This window comes from Carettochelys insculpta, chromosome 23, assembly GCF_033958435.1.
Source record: "Carettochelys insculpta isolate YL-2023 chromosome 23, ASM3395843v1, whole genome shotgun sequence".
Lineage (NCBI taxonomy): Eukaryota > Metazoa > Chordata > Testudines > Carettochelyidae > Carettochelys > Carettochelys insculpta.
In genome coordinates this window covers 21,603,086-21,627,038 of record NC_134159.1, presented here as the reverse complement: position 1 = coordinate 21,627,038, position 23,953 = coordinate 21,603,086, and the positions used below count along the sequence as shown (strand labels likewise).

The window sequence follows — 23,953 nt, the reverse complement described above, 5'->3', positions numbered from 1 at the left end:
TTCACAACAGACACAATACTTTCATTTTTTTCTTTTCCACAAAAGTATTTTGAAAACTTTCTAAAACAAGAGAGACAAAAAGCAGGTGATCACTTAAGTTTTAAGGAGCAAACCAAGAAAAATTATGTTAACTCCATTGCTTTGTTTTTGTATAGAATGGATACATTTATACAAATGGCACTAGCACAAGATTGCTTTAGGGACTATGTGCTAGTTTTCCACCATGAAGGTAATTTTATTATGTTTGAACATTTTACTTCTTCGTTTTCTTTTTCACCACCAGGCAGCTGTACTCTGTGGTTTATGTTTTGAATATTCAAACACTAATAAGTTGTAGTTAGGTCATCTTGTTTTGATTAATGGGAAGATAAAAGAACTTTAAGATTTAATGTTTGTTTTCAAATATCATATAATTTAGTAAGCAATAATGACTGGGAGGAAAATTCTTGATTGTTTGTCATATTTGCTGTGGATTTTCTGTTAAGATTAAACACTTTAATATCTAGCAATCACTGTAGGGCAGGTTCCATTTTTGTGACTTTATGATTAATTGTCTAAATTTTCCTGTCTGATCTTCCAAATGCCACTTTGTTGGCTAGAAGCATGGGAGCTGGGCAAACAGCAAACATAACTCACAAGAGAAAATGGATTTGCAGTGCTTTGCTCCATGTCCTCTTGGGACATCTCCTGTTTGAGGGCTTTATCTCCCAAGGCACTAAGCACTTCACCCCGATCCATTGAAGTACTTTAGCATGTACTGCAAGTTAAAGGCATCCACTGGATGCAAACAGTACTACTTGCATGCTCAGCCATTTGAAAAAGGAAAGGTACACATCTCCAAGGCCACGGGCGGGCATCCCTGCTGGCCAGATCTGGGAGGCCAGGGTAGATGCTGAGCACTACCAATGAAATGCATAGCTAAGCACTATGGGTGCTCACAATTTTCATGCAATGGTCTTCCTGCTGCTCCCAGCAGAGATGGAGATGGGCTGGGACTTTGGAGGCTGAGAGCTGCTACAGCCGTAACAATGGAACTTCTGCAGTATTGTTCCACTGCCATATTTTGATGGGGGAAGGGAAGTAGAGGGATTCCTTCCTCTCCCATTGCCTCCTCAGCCAGAGATAAGTCCTGCTCCCAGCCCATGGCCCTGTGTTTCCTGTGGGTTCATGACTGCAGCCTGTGGTGTAACTGTGGCTCTGTGGGCCTGCTTCCCAGGATAGCTCAGCAGTGAATGTGAGTGAAGTCATCATCCAGGAGCGGCGCCTGCACATTGGGGTCCACAACGGCCTGCGCTTTGTTCAGACACCACAGGTGGCGGTGGTAGTGCCGGAGACCGAAGTGGCCCGGGGACGCTCAGCCAGCTTCCATAGGAAACAAGGCCCCAGTGCCAAACCCAGGTAGGAGGCTGAAGGATGAGCAAGTGTCAATGAGGGGCTGGTTTTGTCTGCCCTTGCCTGCCCTAAGGTGCTCCAAGCCACTCAGATGGGCTGCAGTCCATGAGGCTGGCACAGCAGAGGCCTTCCTGCCTGCATACCCTGGATTCCAGTTCTGAGAAATCAGGATTGGAAACATGGGTCAGGCCAAGGGACCAGGTTCATGAACAAGCTCTGGGCCCCATCCTGCTTGTTGCTGAGTTCCTTCCCATCTACAGAGGGAGCTGAGGAGGTTGCAGAATTGGGTCCACTCTAGCCACTGTGGCTCAGCTGTCCCAAGGCTCTGAATGAGTTGAGCTTATCTGAAAAAGGCGCATGGTGTTTTCAAGGTGGAACAAGCGTGGGTGTTTGAGAGAAGAATGTTCCTCAGGGGCTGGTAACAGTTCACCCACATTCTTTTTGCTGTTCTAAGCCTTGACTGGGGAGCTAAAATGTTAGTGAATTAACTGACCTTATAGGAGCGTCTGTAGAAGCACTTTCCCAAGGTCTGGATCAGATTTGCTCATAGATTGCAAGATTTTCAAGGTAGGGACCATGATTTTGTTCTGTGTTTATCTAACCCCTATTATGAGGGAGTCCTGGTTCATACCCAGGGCTCCTAGATGCTTGCACAATACAAATAACTCCTAAGCATTTCTATAACTGTGCTTGTGCTGAGTGCCACCCAGTCCACACAGAGCACCAGTGAGGAATGCAGTGCATTCAGGGTCATCTGGAAGCTGATTTTCAGCAGGACAGTCGTAACCAGCCCCTGTTTAATCTGTAGTTTTGTTACGTTCCAATGCAGCATGGTAGGTCAAGCTCTGGTTTTGAGAAGCCGCATTCATCTGACTGAGATGGTCCGTCACCCGGCATTCGCAATCATCTTCCAGCTGGAGTATGTCTTTTGTGCCTCAAGTGGAGCTGACAGGAAGGTATGAATGACTGTAACACTTAGGATGAACATTTTCTGTTAGCTATTGTGTTCTGAAGGATCCAAAGAACTTACAGGCTGTGCATGTCCAGCGTTGTTGACATTCCTTAACTAATTACATATCGTATTTTCCCAAAAGGCCACAAACAGCTTCTTGACACTGTTCTGGTTGCTTGGTGACATTTTTAATTAACATAAATCTCTATCGGCTAGGCCAGAATGCTACTGCGTAACTATGTAGTCTGACCAAGTTTTCCAGTCATCTGTTACTGAGACAATAGACGAATGGCTCCTTCTGAGCTATTCTTAGCTGGTGTGTAATTAGTGCAGGTATTTCAGGCACATGCCATCTATGGAAAAGTTCCTTTTGGAAAGGTTAAGACATTGAGCCCTGTAAGGAAAAATTGAGTCATTTCTTGCTATTACCTGGCTTTTCCCGTCATTGAAAAGTTGAATTGTACAGCAGGTCATCTAGCCGGGTAGTAATTTTAGCCCCTTCAGCCCACTAAACTAGTGTTCTTGGACTAGACGAGAGAAAAAATTGAACAGACAGATACTCGCAACTCAAAATTATAGGTTACATGTATTGTAATGAAGCCATTCTTCTCAGAGCTGCATAGATATTTCATTTTATCACCAGAACACACTTAAAATCAAGCTCAGGAACAAGTGTGTAGAAAGTTTCTTAATGCAAAAAAGGCCTGAAGTGATAGGCTCCATGTTTTAGCTTGACCTTCTGCTAAAGTGCACAGAATGATTCAGATAAAAAATATATGTTGTGCGACACCTGTCATAAAGACAACTTTAATACTACAGTGTAGTTTAACCTGTTCTATACAGGAGGTGCAGTGATATTTTAAATTAGGGGAAACCTGTTTTCAAGACTCCTGAAAGAAACCTTTTGGAGCTTTATGAATCATAACTGTGTCACAAATTTCAGGTGTTACAACCTCCCCCGATAAGCATATATACACTGTGCTAAGGTCTCCAGTAGTATTTGTGATGACTTACAGCTGTTTTGAGTGTTACATACTGCAAGCAATTTGTTAAATCTGGTGGCTTTTAAGCCTTCTCTGAAATACTTAAGCCCTGGTAAGCTGTTTTGTTAGTACTGCTCCTCTTACCTTGCTTTTGAGGCTGTATAATACTTCATGAAGTCTCTAATAGAATTGTTTCACCTTAACAGAGTACTGGATTCAAATGAACAGCCAGACAAGGGTCATTCTTCTGTACAGAGGGGAAGTTGTGTATCCCCAAAAGGAAGATGTGGCTTTGCCCAGAAGTTGCTGAGATTGTAGGCCAGAAAGTTGTTAAGCCCTTGGTCAGTGTCCAAAACTCCCACTGGCCTCAGTGTGTGCAGAGCCAGCTTCTTTCTTCTTACAACTTTTGCTATTTCATAGCATGCTCTTGGTTTGGGCATCTGTGCTGTGTGGGCTTAAGAGTTCTTATCTCACCCTGCTCAATTTCTGCATGGTTCAGGGCTACATGCTTTCTTTGGTTTGTCAGCTGAACTAGAGGTTTTACTCACTGTCACACATAACTCCCTATTGATAATTATTTCTACCACAATTGATCCTTTTCACTAATACAAATGATCACGGGGTCCTAGGTGTTGAAATTGCACTTGGCAATGTTCTGGTTTTCCTCCCTTGCTTTTCCCCACAATTCAGCACTCCTGAATAGCAATCTATTTACCCAGTAAGTGCATCGAGGAAAAGAAAACAGTTTTTTAAAAAATTATTATTGCCTACAAATCTCAAATTTGCAACATAACAGACATTGAGCACAGACCTGAAGAAAAGCACCCCCAATAAAGGGGTCCTTCAAAGAGCACGCAACAGACTTTTCTTTTGGTGAAAATGCCTAACAAGACTGATATTGCTACTTATAGATTCCTCTGCTTTTATTAATTACATTATCTACTTTGATCCCTCTGTGTCTCCAGTCTTGCAAACTGGAAATTTTGACTAGATTTCTCAGGTTGGCCTTCAGTGTTCTGCAGTTAGCAGCTCTGACTTGGAGAACAGCTCTGATTGTCTCACTGTGAAACTACCTGACACTTCCTTATCTGTTTGCCCGAAGGTCACTTTGTTTTGTGACAGCAGCAATGACTTCATTCTCCTGCTGAGCATTTCATGCCCTTCTCCCTGAATCTCCAAAGCCCTCAGGTGATGGCTTCTCCTACCCTCTCTAAACAAAGGCCCAGAGGATAAGAGCTTTGGTTTCTCAGTCTTCAGTTCATTCTCTTCTGTTAACTTTATAGGCCTGCAGTTAAATGTGGAAGTGGCTTTCTAGTCTATTTTATTCTAGGTGCTTGTAGGAACAAGTCCAGTCAAGGAGCTAAATGTGCTTTGACAGCTGAGTAGCTTGTGTGGCACGCCACTTTATTCCGCACCAGCAGATTGCTGTTGTCTGTTTACCCATTGTCCTATTCTGCACCTAGGCAGTGGCTTGAATGTAGTGCTCACCTGTTCCTCGGTGTCTTGCATGGCCTTAGGAATGTCTGAGCAGTGGGACTGGAAAGGAATCCTCTGGTTGCTGATGAGCCATATATACACTTAAGCTGCTGGAAAGAGTCACTAAAGGCCACTTCCACTCTTTTGCCTAATCAGCCATCACCTCCCCCCAGGCTCTCACCTTTCGACATAAAAATGCAGCTGCTCCTTCTCCATAGGTGGCTGCAGATATGAAAATTGTCTGGTGAGGCATCCCATGAATACTTTATATCTCAGAGCATTTAGTAGTGCCTGAGTTGTCACACAGGCCATTGTCGGCTAATCAGACAGCAAGGACAAGGCCACCAGGAATAGAACTCACAACCTGGCATGGTTACCGTGTAGGTTGGAAACTGCACTAACTCTGCAGAGGAGGAACTGTCAGTGCTGTTCTGACTCTTGGGAAGCATGTGGCTTCTACACAACATCAGGAGGAATCTAGCAAGATAGAGAGTGAGCAAAGGAGCAGCATCACTAGCTCCATCCCTCATGGATATGTCTAAAATGTCCCATCCTATCTCCCTGGACCTGCCCCCACCAGGCTGTCAGGCCAATAAGAGCCTTTCTTCGCTACTGCTGAAACGAGTGCTGAGTGAGGCTAAATGTTAAAAGTGGCGGACTTATTTACCTGTTCATGTCGTTGAACGCAATAGCTGTATGCTGTTCTGTCCCCACTTTCATCAGCCAAGTAGAAGGTTGTGTGGCAGACCCGGTCAAATGGGCTACCAAAGTCTAATGGAAGGTAGATTTACTGGCCGCTGGGACTTACAGCTACAAGGCAGCCCTATTTCAAAATAAGGTATTTTGAAACAGCCATTTTGAAACTACACACAAAATGTATTTTGAAATAGCATTTCTGGACACACAGTGCTATATTGACATACTGCGTTTGGAACCCATGATGGCTCATTTGGAAATAGTGCTATTCCATGTCTTAATAGCGCTTATTTCAAAATAACGCACCCATATTTTGAAATTATTTCAAAATTCTGTGTGCACAGTGTAGACGACAGCTATGTTATTTCAAAATAGCTGTAGCCTGGGTGAATAGTTTTCTGTTCTCTGAGCAACCAGGCAGAGGCTGCTGCAAGTCCATTAAGTCAGGCAAGTACCTGGGGCTAATTTAAGAACTTGCCTGAAGCAGCTGGTGAATTAGAACACCTGCAGCCCATTAAGGACCTGCTGTGTCTAATTTAAAAAACCTCCCTTCCAGGAGGCCTGGAGGCCCAGGGCTGGGAGTGAGGAGGTGCACTGGGGAAGATTGTGTCCAGGAACCAGGAGAAAGGTACTTGGAATAATTGATTGGGGAAGCAGCTCAGGGAGAATCTTCTGCTCTGGTGAAGGAGGAATTACCACCTGCTGCTGCTGCCATTAGGGTTCCTGGGTGGAACCTAGAGCTCAGAGTCAGCTTGGGCTCCCCCCAGCCCTCCCTGCACCACTGTGGAGGCCATCCCCAGAAAGGGGAGTTTCGGACTAAAGAGGGGTTCATCCTCAAACTCGTTTGACTGGCCTGTGATGAGAATGGCTCAGTAGGCTGTGACCCTGACTGCTAGTGAAGGGTGAGAGGCTATGCTGAGGGACTCAGCAAGCTTCTGAGGCAAATACTGTCTGCCTAGAAACACAGGGCCACCCGGGCATAGCCGGACCTTTGCCACAGGAGGGTTAGTCAAATTAAGAGACATAAATCGTATTAGCTGGGAACTTAGTGGCTTGTTCTTTCCTTGAATGATTCATGCTCTTGACATCTGTGCATGAATCCATGCTTCAGTGTTCTCCAGGTAGTCTGCACAGCTTTCCACTTGTTTGATTTAGTCTATTTGCTGTTCATTCTATTGGTCACTCAAATGGTTCATTCTCCAGGTCTGGGCCACTGAGCCATCTTAAAAAGGAGTCTAGCAAATAGCTCTTCCTGCACAAAGGCATAAGTATATGAGAATCAGGCGTTCTCCAAACAATTGTGTGAGCAAAACCCACTTGTGTCCGTCTTTTCCTGGAGTGTGTAGCAAAGTGGCGGGAACATGGCTGACCTGATGAGCACTGCAGAATTTGAACACACATGCACGAACATAGCTTTTCAGGAGTCACCCCACTCTGCTAGAGAGTGGTGGTTGTTTCTTAGGGGGCTTGATCCAACTCCCGTGGAAGTCAATGGGAGGTTTCAGCTGGAGTCTGATCAGGCTTTTAATGTAGATCCCTTTGTGATAAAATCACAGCTAATTGAGAATCTGACTCCCACCTTGTGTTGATCTAAATATTTAATGCTATGCTGGAACATTATGAAACATTGAGCGAAAATTACACTTGACTATAAAGTATCTTTCAGAGTCAAACAATAGCTCTTTCTGTAGCTCCCATCTTGCTTCTAAAGAGCTGTTTCTCTGTAGGGCAGGTAGGCAAACATCGCCCACCAAAATGACAAAGTGCTTTTCAATGGTCCCTCGTGAAGTGGCACAAATGGTTTTATGCAATATTTCTAATTATATGTTATTTTTTTCCTGCTGTACATGAAGCAACTTAGCCTGCAGCAGTGCTGGAGTGCTCTGGCAAGCTCATTTGGAGAATATCAGCTTTTAAAAAGTTAATTCTTCTTTAGGTTTTAGCACAAAATTGAATTTTTGCACTATGAAAAATAATTCATCCTTCCTTGGTCTTTTGTTAGATCCCTTCACCCTATTTGTGAGTTTCACTCTGACTGTTCCTAGGAGTCCAAAATCACCGGACTTCCCCTACTTTGACTGAACCCCCAGTGCTGGTATCATGCAAGTGATCATACATTATCAGGACAAGTGCACACATTTAAATGATGGAATCCAGTTTTTGCAGTCCAGATTCTGGAGCAATAACAAACTGTGGCCAGCAGAGAGAAAGCTTGTTCATTGCCTTTGATGAATTCCGTGAGACCAGTGTTGTAATGGGGGTTCATGCAATAACTTCCTTTCCATACCAACCCCACACGTGACCTCCTTGTGCCCTAAACCATGTGATTGCCTGATCCCTAGGCACAACGTTGAATGGGGGGAACTGAGTTTATTTCAGTGGGATAAGACTTCACATATTGTGGTGGGAGTGATGGGAAAGGATCTGAACTTTTTCTCATCTGTCCCCTGAATAGCAAGCATTGGCCATTTCCGGCAGCAGGACATTGGGCACGATGTGCCAGTGATCTGATGCAGTGTAGCAGCTACATTCTCCCCTGCAGAGGTGGTAGTTTTTCATTCCTTGAAATACCGGGTAGGATAAGGCCAGTTTATGCTATATAAAAATATCTGATGTTAGGGACTGAAATGTTCCTTAGGAATGCTTTAAGCTTTGTCTTCGTCACCTGTGTTGGTTGCTGGGCCTGGATTTCATCTCTTAGCAGCCATGCTTTGGAAGAAAGGTCTAGGCTTGCAATGGGAGAGCTCTCTGCAAGGTGTGAACACTAGGATAGGATTGTGTACTGCAGTCCTCCATTTTATCCTGGTGGTCTTGAACCCTGGAGGGATATGAGTGTTTGGGACTCAGGCTGCGACAGGAGAATTTGAGCTTCATGGAGAGTGCCAGGGGGTTTGAGAAGCCGTTAGGTTTTGGATGTTTGTTTGTTGTGAATGGATTTTAAATGTGTGTGTACTTAGGACCCGTGATGGTTCATAGTCAAGATACATAAATATGTAAAATAATGAATGAGTCAATCTTTAGGAGTAAAGAAGACAAGTCTAAACTTTTTATCACAAGGAGAGGTCAGGTACAGCCCACGGTAGGTTATGTTTATAGTCTTTAAATCTGAAATAAGAACATTTTTGCTTTTTGGTGACGTATGTAACTTTTTTTTTTTTTGAGTTTTCCATCGAAACAAAGCTCACTAATGCAAGATGCCCTTTTACAAGTCCAACTTCCTGTAATAACTGTGTCTAATACCTTAATAGAAGGTAGCCACTAAAGTAGAATTATCCAGTGCTTTGCATTTCTAACTCACTGTTAGAGTGTGAGCACATAGGTTTGCATTCAAATGATCCAGCCCTGAGAACCAGCACTATCTGGATGAGCTGTTTTTGCCTTATTTAAGTAAATTGAGGCCCTAATGGCTTGGATAAAGATGATCGAATTCAGGGAGACAAGGGATTTTAAAATGGTCTGTTTTGCGTGCACTGCCTGCGGCCGACAGCAGGGGAATTTCATCATGAGGAACTGATAAATTGCTCCTCTTGCCCTGTTCAATGTATACATCCTGACCATCTCTCTCTCAATTTTCTAGCACCGGCTTCAACGTTTTGTGCAGTCTGTCACCAACAGGGATCCTTTACTATTCCAGTCATTAGGTTGTAATAAGAATGTGCAGCTTAATCGATAGCAATTGATTTGTTATGAGTCCCTAATTGTCCCGCTAAGATGACTGTGAGAGGGTCATTGATAACGCAGTAAATGTCTTCTCTCATTAGAGCTGTCCAAAGCAGAACTGGGAGGGAATGGATATTTATATAAGAGACACGTGCCCTCCTGGCAGATGGGATTTGTATTGATTGAGAGAAGAGAACCATACAATTGGAAAATTAGATATTGGCTCCAATTAATTCAAAAAGTTAAAACCTGAGGATCTGCAGAGGTCTGGGTGTCTGACTGCAGATCTGTATTTATTTATTTTTGCAGTGATAAAACCCCTTACATTTGTTTGAGCCTAAGGTCCCGTTCTCGGTGTTGGTCTAAGAAAATAAAGACTCGGCGTGTATTTCGTTCTGGGAGAGAGTGCCTGCCTGAGAGCTCTGTGGGCAGAAGTCATCTGCTGAGCTGTGGAACAGGTGTGGCACATGCAACAGCAGCATCATGCTTTTTCCACCTTGTCTCTTTCCCAAGGTACTTTAAAGCTGTCCTCTAGGGGACCTGTTGAGCCTCCGTGGCTCAGTCAGTCCGTGCCCTCCACTAAGCCTGCTAAGAGTTATGGTAGTGTGGGTTAGTGCTGTGGTCTCTTGTACAATAGGGCCTGGGCAGAGTCACGTCTGTCTGTGCATCCAGAGACATTCTCAGGTTCATCCCAGTAACTTCACAAGTTCCAAGGTGATACTCCAGAGAGCTGGGAATTGCCGCCATGTTCTTCCCACCTCTCAAGGGGAGATTTTAATTTAGCTTTTAAATAGTTTGGCCAGACTGCGTGGCTCCAGGAAGCTGGTCTTAGATCTAGTTCTGAGGGGCCTGAGGTGTGTGGCTGCACTATCTTCTAGCTGCTGAGAAAGCTGTCTCTCCTCACCCACTCCATTTTGGCTGGCAGCTGATATGGGCCAAATGAGAGGTAAAATCTTCCCAGTTCCATTCTCTGATGCCTTAGGCAACAAATGGAGATTTGTGAACACACCTGCAAATGCTGCTCAGTCTTGTGCTTGGAGCTTGCAGTCTTTGAGGATGCTGGCAAATAACAAATCTTCAACCACAGTTGCTACTCTCCCGGGGCTGTGCGGGAAGGGGAATTCATCACCACTTCCTGCCTAGGCCATAGAGTCTTGCTGCTGGCAGAATAAACCCAGTCAAAAAAATGGAGCCTCTGCAAACTTCTTCAGAGTTTCTCTGCCCTTGTTGTCATCACTGAAGTGCTGAGGCTACCTGGGGCTCTGAACAAGGCAAAGAAGGAGGAAGCCCTAAAGAGTTGTTTGCCACAGAAAAGCTTTTGCTGCATGGCCCCAGTGGGTGTATTGCTTTCAGAACGAGGTGATGGGAAGTGGTTGTTGCTGCATGGGCTTCCAACAATCCAGAAAATAAGAAGGGTGGGATTATAGCATTGGCCTAGGAATGGCTAAAGCTCCTGTTGGCTCAGGCAGGCGAAAGGTTAGGACAACGTGGGGGCTTTTAAATATGTCTTGAGCCCTTTCACATGCCCATGACAACGTCCCTCCTTTCAGCCATGACTGCAGCAAGCTCTGTAATATGGAGGCAGGTTACCTGCCTGCATCTCCCTCCTTTGCGGTGTGCCAGGACGCTGGCAGTGCAGCTCTCCCTGCCTACCAACTTCACACATATGATACAGACTGGAGCGTCACCTCATTTAGCCAACCTGTGCTATGTGGGCAACACTCTGTCCTCTGCTGCCCACCGAGAGTCTGTGAAAGGGCTTCTGAGCTTGAGAGAGTGGATTTGTCTCCAGCTGACATGCCAGTGTGTGGTAAACCATCAAGCCGGGACATCCGCGGCTTCAAAGTGAACCCAATTAACCTCTGAACTCCCTTTATGCAGAGCGGTTAATCCCCAAGCCAATCTCCATGCTAATTGCAGGGTCCTCTGTACCATGAGCAGCACTTTGCAGGAAGCTCCAAGAGGGATTTCAGACACTTGCAGACCTGTAAGCTTAATTTTTATACATACCCCTCTTTACTGCCTGATTTTCAGGAGAGGTTTTTTACACTGATTGTCTGAGCAGAACCCTTTATCAGCTTTTTTAGCATACATTTCCCCATCTCAGAGTATCTCTTCTGAAGCATGCTATTTATACTGCCATTTCCTTGCAGGAATTAACATTGTTTTTAATGGTCTCACTGATCCTTGCATCAGAAAACAAATCCCTTTGTCCATGCAGGACAATGTGTCATCATGGGGAATGTTGTCCCACTGATTGTGGCAAGGATGACAATGCCTCAGCAGCATTAGTCCTGACACGCACATTGTAAACCCTGATCTGCAAAGTTTGTGTTGTCTCTGGGTTGAAATTTGGCTTGATTAGCAGTGTTCCTTCCAGGCTGAGTGGTTGGGTGACCACCCAGGAGAGATTCAGGTGTTGCCCAGATAATTAGCAGAGCACTCACAGCTAGTCACAGGGGCAGCATGCTTTTGTATGGGTGGTGCACATCTGCACGTCATCATGCATATAACAAAATGTATTCCACCTGTGGATGCTAAAAACAGGGAACGCTGCCAGATAGCCACAGTGCAGGTGAAATGGAGCTGTTGTTTGTGAGCCTAAGGTATGGACAGTGTTGCATGCTGTTAATCCAAAAACAAAGCGGGAAAGGCTGTTTGGTCATGTGACAGAGTATGAAGTACAGTTCTCACTTAGACTGATTGCAGCAGTAACACATGGAAGAGATTTGTTACACGTCCCTTGCGGATAATGCTGTAAAATAAAACATTCTAGAGATAAGTGTGGTCCAATGGTTAAATCATGGAACTAGGAGGCAGCACTATCCCCAGCTCTGCTTCTGAACTGATATGTGATCTTAGACAGCTGATCATGTTCATGCAGATATGCCCAGGAACAAGCATGAAGATGACACAACCAAAAATTTGTGCTAAATCTAAGTGTTATAGTCTCCGATTAGCAGGAAACAAGCTATTCCCAGTTCTTCATGAGGGATCAATGGCTCCTCTTAACACAGAAAGATAATATGGGTACTTCTTATAGAACTTGCAAATTCAGTGATGTGAAGAGAATACTTTACATTATGAGCAGTGTGGGCTTAGAAAGACAGATAACTTGCTTTAAAATAGTACCCCTCAAAACTGCCTTAAAACAAAGGAAGCTGCAGATACAATATTGAAGTCACAAAGGGAAATACGTGACTACAGGGCAGAATCCTGGGATAGCAGATGATATGCATTTTCTGAATGGTGCCCTAATATTGGAGGACTGCCATTCATAGTCCTTTATTGTGTCCCTTGTGTTTATTGTTGTTCAGCTGGAAAAATTACTGTTCAATGTGGTAGAGGGGAGAATAGGGTATCTCAGCTTCCTGTAACACCCAGTGTTCACATGCAGTGATTTAGGGCTCTTCAGATATGCAATAGCAGTCTGTTCAATATCAAGAACTGTGTATCTATAACTAGTAGAGGCCTAGACATATAAAATATTTGCAAATATTTGCAACTGCAGTTGAGATGAGAGGGCAATTTCTTTTCTAATATTTATGTGTTGTGCAGAAATATATATGCATTCGTGTTCATTTTAGATCCCGGCTTATGATCTGGTATGCTGTCCATTCTGACTATTATGTGTGGTTGAAATCCAAACACACAGAAAACCGATATTTCAACTGGCCCGTCAGCTGTGATGAGGTTTCAGTGAAAGGTGGCTAAAGACAGCTGAATGTCACCATTCTGTCAGTAGAAAAATGGAATGGCCAATTCCTGTTTGATTTTGTCTTGTAAGTTTTTGACCTTCTTAGATGACAGTTGTATAGAGTGAGACAGAGATAGTCATGACACAATACCAAATGTTCTTCATCTTTGCTTATTTATGCTTTCATCTGTTTTTAACCCTAGGCATTGTCCATTTCCTCTTTGATTAAAGCAGCCTATATGCATTCCATCCGATGGGCTGTTTGGAATCCTTTGCTGGACTCGAGTTCGATGGATGTGACCGTACCATTGCAAGGAGGTGCCCAGCATAACCCCAGCCATGTGTTAGTTTATAAGATGCCTCCCGCCAGCATGAGCTCTGAAGAGGTAAAAAGAAGCTTCTTGGGGCTCTCCTTTATAAAGGTGCAAGAGAACCACCTTGCAGGCCTTCAGTGGTCTCATGACTCAGCACTTTCTCATTCTTTTAAAAGCTTTGTAGAAGAATCTTGCTAAGTTGCCCAAACCCAGTGCAACCCAGCCGTTAGGTGAACACACCTGAGGAAAGAAGTAAAAATAATGCATCACAAAAGACTCATTGTGCATTTACTGGATCAGCTGTTTAGTATTCATTATTTATGACAAGGGCACTATCAGATACTGTGTTAAGTTATTTATTTTGGTAGTGTCTGGAGGCCCTCCATCACACTTGGAGCCATTGTTGTGCTACATGATGTATGGAAAAATAGCAGGTGCCAATTCTTGCTCTGACAAGCTTGCACTTTGTTCTGTATGAACCCTCCCACCCATAGGAGCTGTTATTGGATATTAGAAAGGCCAAAGGGAAGCCACCAGTGTGCAGTGGCTTAGTAAAGTCCTGTGGTTAGGGATGCATAACAGGCAACCAGAAAGCAGAACAAGCAACTGGGGTTGATGCTGTCTGTACAGAATTCCATTATAACAATGGACTGAGCCGTTTGCAGTTGCACATTGTACAGGGGAAAAGCCATGGCGCTGCAGCCTGTGCTCTGTTTTAACTGTAAGTAGAGTGGGAAGATGTGTGCATATTACTTAAACTTTGTTACACATCACAGCCAGTGGGGTTTGGGATGGGGCAAGGAGAGTTTGCAAACATTGTTGAGTAGTTTTACTAGTCCATTCTGTTGCACATACAGTCTTTTCCCAGGACTTTTCATGGCTCTAATTGGGAAGTCTGAATGAAGATTGGTTGACGCTGCATTTAATAAGATTTGGGCAAGGGTGCAGGCTTTTGACAAATATATGTTCCTCGATGATTTTTTTATAGTTTTAACCATAATTGGGTGGAGGTATTGCCTGTGAGACTTCAGAATAGTGTAAGAATAGGTTCACTGCTAGCCGTTATTGGGAGCAAGAGCTGTGCAAGGTTCTGGGCAAAGAGAAAAGGAAACAAGTTTTACTTGACACATGACTGGCCTGTGCAACTCATTGCTGCAAGGTATCATTGAGCTCAGGAGCTTAGGAGGCACTGAAAATGCAGAAGATGATAAAGAAATTAGTTTGTCTTGTGGGTCAGCTTTTTAACCACACACACGCTGCCCATCTCCCATTTTAACCCTTCCTCCAGCATTTGAGCGTTGGCAGTTTGACAGGTTAGGAGCTAGATTCTGATCTGAAATACACCATGGAAATCCATAGGAGAGTCTGCTCCAGTTCATCAAAATACAGTAGCTAAAGAATGAATGTTGTGTGCTGCACAGCACAGTCACACCCATCCATTCGAAATGGAAATGGAGAAACAATAGAAAAGAATTGTAATTAGTCAACACAGTGCGGGCCTTGGAAGGGAATGCCTGGAATGTGATTGTGTGCCTCAGGAACTAGATGAGAATGAATCCGTTCCGGCTGGGGGCTGAGTGCATTTCACTAGCTGCGGATGGAATGATTCATGAGAGAGAACAAAGTAGCTACAGTCTCCCCTTCCCTTTTTCTTCTGAGCGAGACAGGACTCATGCTCGTTGCTCAAAAGGAGATTTGAAGGCTATTTTACATGTAGAAAAGGTTTCCCTTTAAAGGGAGTTTTAGATGCGGAAGACTTTGGTCTGTTTTATTACAAGAACACAGCAGCATTCCAGTCTAATTAGCAGGACCACCCTGGGAAATGTGCAACATGCCTTTTTGGGGTCCAAAGTGTTTTTTGTGTAATGCAGTAATGGGAGAACTGCTGCCCCTTTTTGGTAACTCCACTGGTGCCAGGGACTGTTTGGGGAATCATGCTGTGCATTAATAAATTTGTTCCCCAAAACACTTGCCAACATGTTGCTTACTTCTGTGTTTATCCAGCCCTGTTTACTAGAGCTCTGTCCAAGCGGTGGTCTTGTAGTGGAAAGCCAAAGTTTACTCTTGCTCTAGAGAACAGGTTCATGAACCGACCAGCGTGTGTGAAAAAGTACACAAACAACATTGTGATGCTGTAACATGGCCAGAAACCAAACCAACCCAATTGTACATAAAGTTGTTTGTATAGAGGAGACTTTTCTTTCTTCCAACAACTCCAGTTTGTAGAATCAGAGTTACAGTTTGGGTCGTGATCCCATCCTACCTGAGATTTGGAGGACAGTTTGATAATTTTAGAGTTTAGTGTCATTTCACAACCCTCTTTCCTGAAGAAAAATAACTTTCAGGCAGAACTCAAGCTTTCTAGAAACCCTGTTTCTTTTTTAAAAAATAATCTATTGCTAGTTCTGCCCCCAGTTGCATACCATCAATTTTTTATTCTAACTGTTGGATGCATGGCAACAGAAGTCTTTTTGTTCCAGAAAGCAGGTATAAAGGATAGGCAGAGACCATATTTTTTTTCTGAATCTGTTTAAATTTCAGGTGAAGCAGGTTCAGTCTGGCACTGTACAGTTCCACTTTTCCACTGATGCAGAGGAACATCTTGGAACGTTTACAGATTCCCTACGTAACATCAGAGAAGAGCCAGTACACTCAGCGAAGCCATCCACACTATCTCTGAGTGAGTGTTTTCCAGACTGGTAACTTTCAAAGCACATTGCATGGCTTCAGTCTCTGCTCAAAAGAAAACACACATGCATGCACAGACTCCACAGCAGTGACTGAAGCTGATTTTCATGTCAGTTGTCTTTCTGGTATTCTCACTTTCTATGCTGCTTTTAAATGTGCAGAATGCAGCTGCAACAGTATAGAACTTGGGAACATATTGCCTGTGAAACTGCAGGATAGTGTGGGAGTTGGTTCCTTGCTACTCTCACTTGCAGGAAGAGCTGTGCAAAGTTATGCACAGGCTCTGGGTGGAGACAAATGGCAATACTTTTTACTTCACACATAACTGGCCTGTGGAACTCACCGTTAAAAGGTATTGTAGAGGCCAAGCGCATAGGAGGATTTTAACAAAGGACTTGGCATTTCAATAGACAATATGAACATCCACGGCAGGGTAAAAACACATTGACAGGGTATAACCCTACATGCGTCAAGACATAAAACCCCCACAGTCTGCTGAGCATTAGGGAACAACAGGTTGTTCCAGGGTGTGTCAGCATGCGGTCTCTTGCATCTTCTGCTGAAGTGTCTGACCTGGCTCCTGTTAAGGCAGGGTACTGGGCCAGGTGGGCCATTGGGGCCATTTGGCAGGGCACATTGCTACATTGTATAAAACTGGGTGAGCCTGTTGGGGGCTGCTTGGTGCAGAGACAAAGGACCAAATCTCTCCTGCCTAGCCCATGCCTGGGAATGAGAAGTTTGGGCAAACTCTCACTACCAGCTCAGCCACCATGAGGCCTGACCACAGCTGTGCGACGGACATGAGCATGTGTTGGTCATTCCCAAGCCCTAGGCCAAGAGGTGACACTACCTTCAGGCAGGCCTCCAATGCGGGAGGAGGGGAGTATGGCCAGTTGCCTGGGGCCCAGTGATTCAACAGTGCCTGAAGCTCCAGGCACATTGAATCACAATGAGAGCGCTATGCTCTGCGTGGGTTGGTGAGGGAGAAGGGAAGAAAGAAGAGGGCAGTATAGTGCACTCCAGGTGGTGCATTGAGGCTGGATGGTCCAGCCCTGCCCCTTCCATCTGAGGCCCCGCCCCTCCCAGTCACTGGGGAATAACTAGTCTGTTGAGAACTTGAGGTTTTTATGAATGTGGGTGACTAGGGACTATCTCCTGTTGAACTTGGGAGAAGGAATCTGCAGGGCAGGAAGTCTGTGCAATAAAGTTTCCATCCCCAGTATCTTCAGACCAGCATGGGCTGTGGAGATGTGAACGCTTGCAGCCTCAAGGAGAGGCCTTCTGACAACTGCCTGAATTGTATCAGTCCTGTGTAACAGCAGGATTTATTTCTTTAAACCTTGGCCCTCCAGGTGGTTTGAGTCATTGATGTAGGCTGAATAAACAACCTCATTTAACGGTGCTTGATAAGATGTGAAAACACCACTTACTTAATCAGCAAGTACCTGTGATGCAAGTGTATTCCGTTCCAGGGTCTAGCTGAGAAAAAAAATGTGTAATTATGATCTGTGAACCCTCTTTTCTTGTCACTTAAACACAGGGATTTTACCTTGAGCATGAATCAATTTAACAAAGAAGGAAAGACATCCAACCTTTTCTAGATAGAGGGAGGGCCTCACTGTTCATTAGGAACACAAGATAATCTGGAAGAAGTGGTACCCTAGAGATATTGGGTGCACATATATGCAGCTAAAATAGACTATCGGATAATAGTTTCAAAATTATTCTGCCACATTTCTCCTATTGAAGATGGTGGTAAAATTCCCTTTGACTTCACTGAGAGTTAGGTCCATTGTGAGCATTCTGAACCCTGGTCCCTCTAAGCTCCTGTTTTCTTCCACTGCTGCTCTTTTTTCTGAGATTGGCTCAGCAGAACGCAAACCTAATATGCTAGAATTTGAGCTGAACTTTCAAACCCACAGTATTGGACTGGGTTCAAAATTAGGCAAAATGAGCATGCGCATTTCAGCAGCGTCTCCTTATATGGAATGATGTAATGGATAGTTTCACCATGGGAAGTACTGTAAAACATTTTCCTCGTTCATTGAAAGTCACTCCTCTCTGCTGTTTGGAATCTTTTTCAATTTATCTATGGGTGTGCTAAGCAGATTGTGCTCCACTGAGCTGCCTGTTTAAACAGCAATATGTGAGTTTATTACCTTATTAATATGGTGGTGTTACTGATGTCTAAAAGACTATTTGTATTTGAGGAACTGCCAGAAAAAGTCATCTGTTAGTAAATGTTTTACAGCATAAAGCATCAGCTTTAACTTGTTTGTGCCTGTAGGGTGGCTAGCTCTTGTCAGGGAGGGTGGCTGGCCTTCCCTGGAAACAGAGGCATGTATAATCTGCAACAGCTGCTGAGTAAAGTAAGAACTTGTGCATGCTTGAGAATCTCTCCTAGCCCAAAAGACCACTGAGTGGAGACCTCTTTTTCTTCCCTGTCTTCTGGAGGCTCTATTCAAAACCAAACCACATTGTCATGCTTTGGCACCTGCTGAAACAGGGACATATCCATATCATATCTCAGAGCTGCAGGGGGGCCTTGAGAGTTCATGGAGTGTGGTCCCCTGCTCTCACAGAAGGACCAAGCACTGTGCCAACAGATACATTTTTTCAAATCTAACCTGTCCCAGGCCCTTGAAAAGCCCTCTGAAGGGTTGAGCTCACAACCCTGTGTTCACAAGGCCAATGCTTTAACCACTGAGCTAGACCTCCCCCTTAGGTGTTGGTGTTGGTGTTGGTGTTGGTGTGAGCTGGGCTTCAGAGCAGCTTCCCGTTGCACTTGGCGTGGGGACCCAAGAGTGTTCATCGCAGGTGTGTTGTGAAAGACTCTCTCCCATTGAACTCAAGCTGGAGGTTAATCTTCCCTTGGGAACAGCACAGCCAGACCAGCAGCGTTTCTACTGTCCCCCAGGGTCAGGGAGAAGGGTGTTGAGTCATTGCCCCTGCACACAGAATACAGGAGTCTGTTACTGAAATAGCATGACAGTATAATGTAGCTGATTCATCTGTTGGTACCTCACCATGTAAATATATATAATGTGCCTGTACAGCCTGACTCTGCTGTATGCATTTAATTTGAACTTATTTCGTCAGGGTCCCTCTAGAGCTTTCGGTTAAACCTTTTCCCTGCGTTCTCCCTCAAGATTCAAATGCTGTTACGTGTTTCAAGTCTCTTGTTAAGTTATGACTGAAACCCTCTCTGCAGGAGTATTTTACAAGCTGCTGTGGCTCCTTCGGTAACCCTAATGATATTGTAGCTGTCAGCTTACGCGATGCACTTTGACTCACAAGTATGACTAATGCTCCATATTGTGCAGTAGCATTAGAGCAGGGGAAAAGTGGGCCAGGGTGTGTGTCATGAGATCCACTAGAGGGCAGTCGGGCCACGGGTTTTGCCTGGTGAAGAAGCTGTAGAACTCTCTGGCATGTCACAGGGGGGTGGGCCGGCATTTAATAGGTTTTAAAACAGAAATCTTGAAAGGGTCGGTGGAAGCTTTTTAATTGAGGTGTTTTCTTGGGTGCATTGAGTTAGGTTCTCCTGCACATAATCGCAGGCCTTTGCTTGAAGTCTCTTTTTATAAAGGCAACTAAGCTGGCATTAATGGGTATAATTAAAGGGATGACATTGTGGAAAAAGGAGAGGTAAATTCATCTGAACATGTATTTCCTGGGCCATTTACTGCAGGGAGCAGAATGTGAAACAGCGCCATGCTGCTGATTGGACAGGACCATGCTCTAGCCCAGGCGTGTCCAACCTGCGGCCCAGGGGCCGCATGCGGCCCTGGACAGCTAGTAATGCGGCCCCACAAGATCGTAAACTTTTAACATTATCATGTGATTTATATACATTAACTATATTATATATTTTGTACGCGGCCCAAGACTATCTTCACTCAATGTGGCCCAGGCAAGCCAAAAGGTTGGACACCCATGCTCTAGCCAAAAGTCTGAAAAAGCAAAACAAACAGAAAAACCCAACCTAAACCAAAACAAAAGCAAAAAAAAAAAAAACAAAAACCAAACCTACCACCTGGCAAGTTGGATGACCTCAGAGCCGCAATGATAGCACAATATGTAACCAAGTGAAAACCCAAAGTGCAGACCCTGGGACAGCTCTCTCTCTCTGTGAGGGCCTTGTGGGAGTGGCATGACGTGCTTGTGAAGTCTTCATCCGGGCCGATGTAGGTAACATTTTGCTGACTGGGCAGAGTTGGCATAAGCCAGATTTCCTCTTGCCTGAAAGAGGGTTCTGATGCCTGCCAAGTGATCAGCTCCCATCAGGTCGGCATTAGTGGTGTTCATTGTGTCAAGGGAGTGCCTAGGAGCCTTTGTCATGAACCCCGCTGTGCTTGGTACCTCATCAGTCAGAACAAAAGGACAGCCCTTGTTCCAGAGATCTTGCAGTCCAGGTCAGGGATGGGCAACCCTGAATAGTGGATGGGCCATGGTCCCTCCTCTCCCTCAGTGGGCCGCAGCAACTCACAGCCCTCTTAGGCTCCACCTGTGATCCCCTGGCTGCCCCCTTCCCCGTGTGCCTCTCATGTACCTGGGCTCCACAGTCCTGTACTCCCAGCAGTTTCAGAGTGTGCAAATTGTGTGGTTCCACTTCGTCCCCTTTCCTTCCCCTCCCTCCCAGAGCTGGAATGATGCCAACAGCTGATTCATGGTGTTCCAGCTGTGGGATGGAGGGTGAGGAGCAGGTATGGAGCACAAATCAGGCGATTCATGGCTCCAAAAGCCCTGGTAGGGAGGGGGAGGCGTGGGAAGTGCAGGGCTCCAGTCCCCCAGTGCACAAGAGGTGAGTGGGGGACAGCATGCAGACATGGGGCCCAGAGGTCACAGGTTGGGGCCCCAGTAGGCCGCAGGTTGTCCACCACTGGTTTAAGTAAATCGAACACGATTCTTGGTAGGAAGAGGTGGTCCACTGAGATGAGGTTGTCTCATGAAGTTTCTACATACTTCTGCCTGGGGTTTGCACATTAGATCCCATGCAAAGGGTCAAGGTGCCACCCTTCAGGGTGACCACAGTTTGGGGTAAGTTACTTTGCAAGACTGTACCCTTTGTGGCTGATGGAATAAGGCCTCCCCAGGAGACCCTCACAATTTGTTGGGGAACCAGGAACTGCCAGTGAGAATTCTTTCAGAACAGGAAAGACCCTCTTACCCTTAGTTTGCTACATACCAGGACAGCAAGCAGTGCTGTGAGGGTAGCATTCAGGTGTCCTCACAGAAGCCTTCCCATCAGTTATGCAGAACAAGTGTTCAGAAATCCCACTGGCAGATTTTAGCCAAGAAATACAACCTATCCCAGCACCTGTAGATTGCACTGACTTCCCCCATGGGCCTGGGAAAGGCCACGTATCGTTTGTCTCAGCCAGGTGTATGTGTCTGTCTGACATGCTGAGCATGGATCTGAAAACCTTGTAGACACAATGCGTTGTAAGTTAGCTTTGGCTTGAAAACCTGCCAAGAGTTTTTAATAGAAGCAATTCTAACTTCTGGTGTCTCAGGAAGAACATGAATCCTCCTGCTTGTTTCCTTCAAATTACTTGTGTCCTGAAGCTATTGGCATTTATCAGGCACAGGCTTATGGTTCTACAGCCCTAAAAATGCATGCCTTCCCTGTTCTTGCTTCTCAAGAGTGCTTTACTTGTGCTCTGAGCAAACCTAGTGACTGGTAGGGAAATAGATCTTGTTCTCGTACACAAGGAACGTGTGCTGGGTACTCTGCAGTAACTTCCCTGCAGGGGGTTGGTGATGCAAACTTCCACCCTAGAATGCAAATGGGTATTGTTAGACTATGAGCAACATGTGCATTGATCACATCCTCTAATGCATGTCAGAATTCCACAGTTTCAGTCATCCCATCAGAATATATTCCCCAGTCCCTGTCCTTCCGAGCTTTGCACCTTGAGCGATCACTTGACTTTTAAAGGAGACTAGCGCAGACCTTTGGAAAGTATTGTCAGGTTGTGCAGCTCTTGACAATGACATTTACTCTAAAGAACACTGTCAACATTCTTACAGCTCCGTGCCTTTCACGGCTAGATTTTGATAATGTCAGTTGAGGATCTGGTTTCTGCTCAGTCAGCAACTATAAAGTAGCAGTAATAATAATAAACCTGGCCTAATTCTGCAGTCTGTAAACTCCCATTGGGAGTTTGGCTTGATTATGAACGGCCAGATTTGGCCCTAATATGTTGTATTCTTCCTTCCACCTCCAAGGAGCCCTGCAGTCATTTCCAGAATTAAGAATTATGTAAGAAATGTTTCACCTGTCTCGAAAATGCAGCCACTTCTGGGGTTGAGTGCAAAATCTAAGAGCATATAGTATCCCAACATGACAGCCTGGAATGGCGAACAGAGAAGCATCCCCTATCTGATAGAAAAGGGACAGCTTAGCATGCATGTCTGTCTTCATCTCGAAGACACAGCCCCAGAAATTAGGCAGAGTGACTTGTAACTCAAGGATACTTCATGCAGAGACACCAGACCCAGTCTGGTCCCCAGAAGGGCTGTACCCACCCTTACACTTCTGCTCTCTGTATCCGTCAGCTCAGTGTTCGGCAGGTGTAAATGTGTCTTTTGATGTGAGTGGGTCCCTGGCTTAGAAACTTTTGTGTTTCAGGCAGCATCCCAAGACTTGTTAACCTTTTCCCTCTCCCTGTCTTAACTGTGTGTTTAGAAACCTTTCCCCACTGTGCTCCTCTGTATTACTTGCTGAGAACCTTGTTATTTGGTCTCCTGAGCTTTTCTTAGTTGCTTGTAGACTATGTCTGGTTATGTATAGTAATGAGACCTTAATTACATCTATTCAAGGAGAGTGCTGCCTCCTAAACTGCAACTAAGGAAACTGGTTCTACTGCATTGGGGCGGTGGGGCTGGGGTTGGGGTGATCACAACTATTTGTAAGTTGTTTCAGTACACACTTCTGGCTGCCTCTAAAACCATCACCATCCTCAGCCCTAACTTCCTTTCTTCAGTGCCCTGTGGTGGAACCTGACTGGTACAAACACAATGGCCCAAGTCTTTCCTGCCTTATGCACGCCTCCGAGAGCTGAATAGGACGTTGTTGTAAAAGGGCCTTAACATAAAGCCAACCTTGTTCTGTCTGATTCACACTCTGGTTCTGATGTGGTGCCCATCCCTGGGGACGCTGATTGGTATTTGTGTTCAAACCAAGCTGAGACATTTATTTTATTGCCTTCCCATTAGTGGCATTCCACCGTTTCTATGCTCCTCCCCTGCGTGAAAAGCATGGGAGCGTTCCCTCTTGTGCCTACTTGGACTGGCTCAGTAGTCACTTTCTCTAGCTCTACAGCAACATTTGCTCAGCTTCCTTGGATCAGGCAAAATAATTTAGTGCTGGTCACAACACCCAGGTGCCCTGGAGAACTTTCAGACCAACAAGCTGTTTCAAAGTCTAATACAGAACATGCAGGTTGTGTGATGAGACGTAGTTGCCTGTGAGGTGCACTTACATCAGGGGCAGATTCTTCCTCTATTTCCTGTGTAAGTTTGCAACCAGGTTCTGATCTCTGCTGTTTATCACTCACGCTCTGCAGCTCTGCCATTAGCACCTGAACCTAGAGGTCTGTTTGCAGGGGCTCGCCTTTAGTCTCCAGGTTCTGCAGCCACGGGGGAGAACCTGCCTTGAAAATGGCTGCAGCAGTCTCTCTTCTGTTTGCTGTTGCTTCACCAGTTCCTATTTCCTTCCTGCCAGTGGCAAGATACATTTGGGCTGATAGTTTATAATACGGAGGAGGTCCTTTCTGGTAAGGTGAGTGAAGAAGGATGAGGGGCCAACATGATGAGGCTGTTGCTTCCATAGCAACTTCTGAGGCATGTCTGAAAAATGCCTAAATGCTCAGAGTCACTACAGTTAAAAATCAGGTGCCTGGGGCAGAGTTATTGTGCCAGAGTTTTCGCAGAAAGGAGGTGCTGCCGCCTTAGAAACCCTGGCTGCCCTGGGGTTAGGAGAAGCTGTCATGCTGGGTGGTGTGGAAGCTAGGTCTACTGCCCTGTTAATGTCCTAGCGCTGAACCACCTTTCTCCCGGGCAGGTTCCGGTTTGGACCAGTCTCCCAGCC

The 23,953-nt window shown here is 45.1% G+C and overlaps 1 protein-coding gene across 2 annotated transcripts in view; it reads left to right on the top strand.

Moving 5' to 3' along the window:
* The window catches only part of NPHP4 (nephrocystin 4), a 111,987-nt gene that overhangs the window by 41,516 nt on the left and 46,518 nt on the right, over positions 1 to 23,953 (top strand). For both annotated transcript variants that reach the window (XM_075018163.1, XM_075018162.1), the window contains exons 8-11: positions 1,217 to 1,398; positions 2,222 to 2,348; positions 13,060 to 13,242; positions 15,712 to 15,850. In XM_075018163.1, coding sequence (XP_074874264.1) covers positions 1,217 to 1,398; positions 2,222 to 2,348; positions 13,060 to 13,242; positions 15,712 to 15,850 — 631 coding nt within the window. The remainder of the gene's footprint in view (positions 1 to 1,216; positions 1,399 to 2,221; positions 2,349 to 13,059; positions 13,243 to 15,711; positions 15,851 to 23,953) is intronic.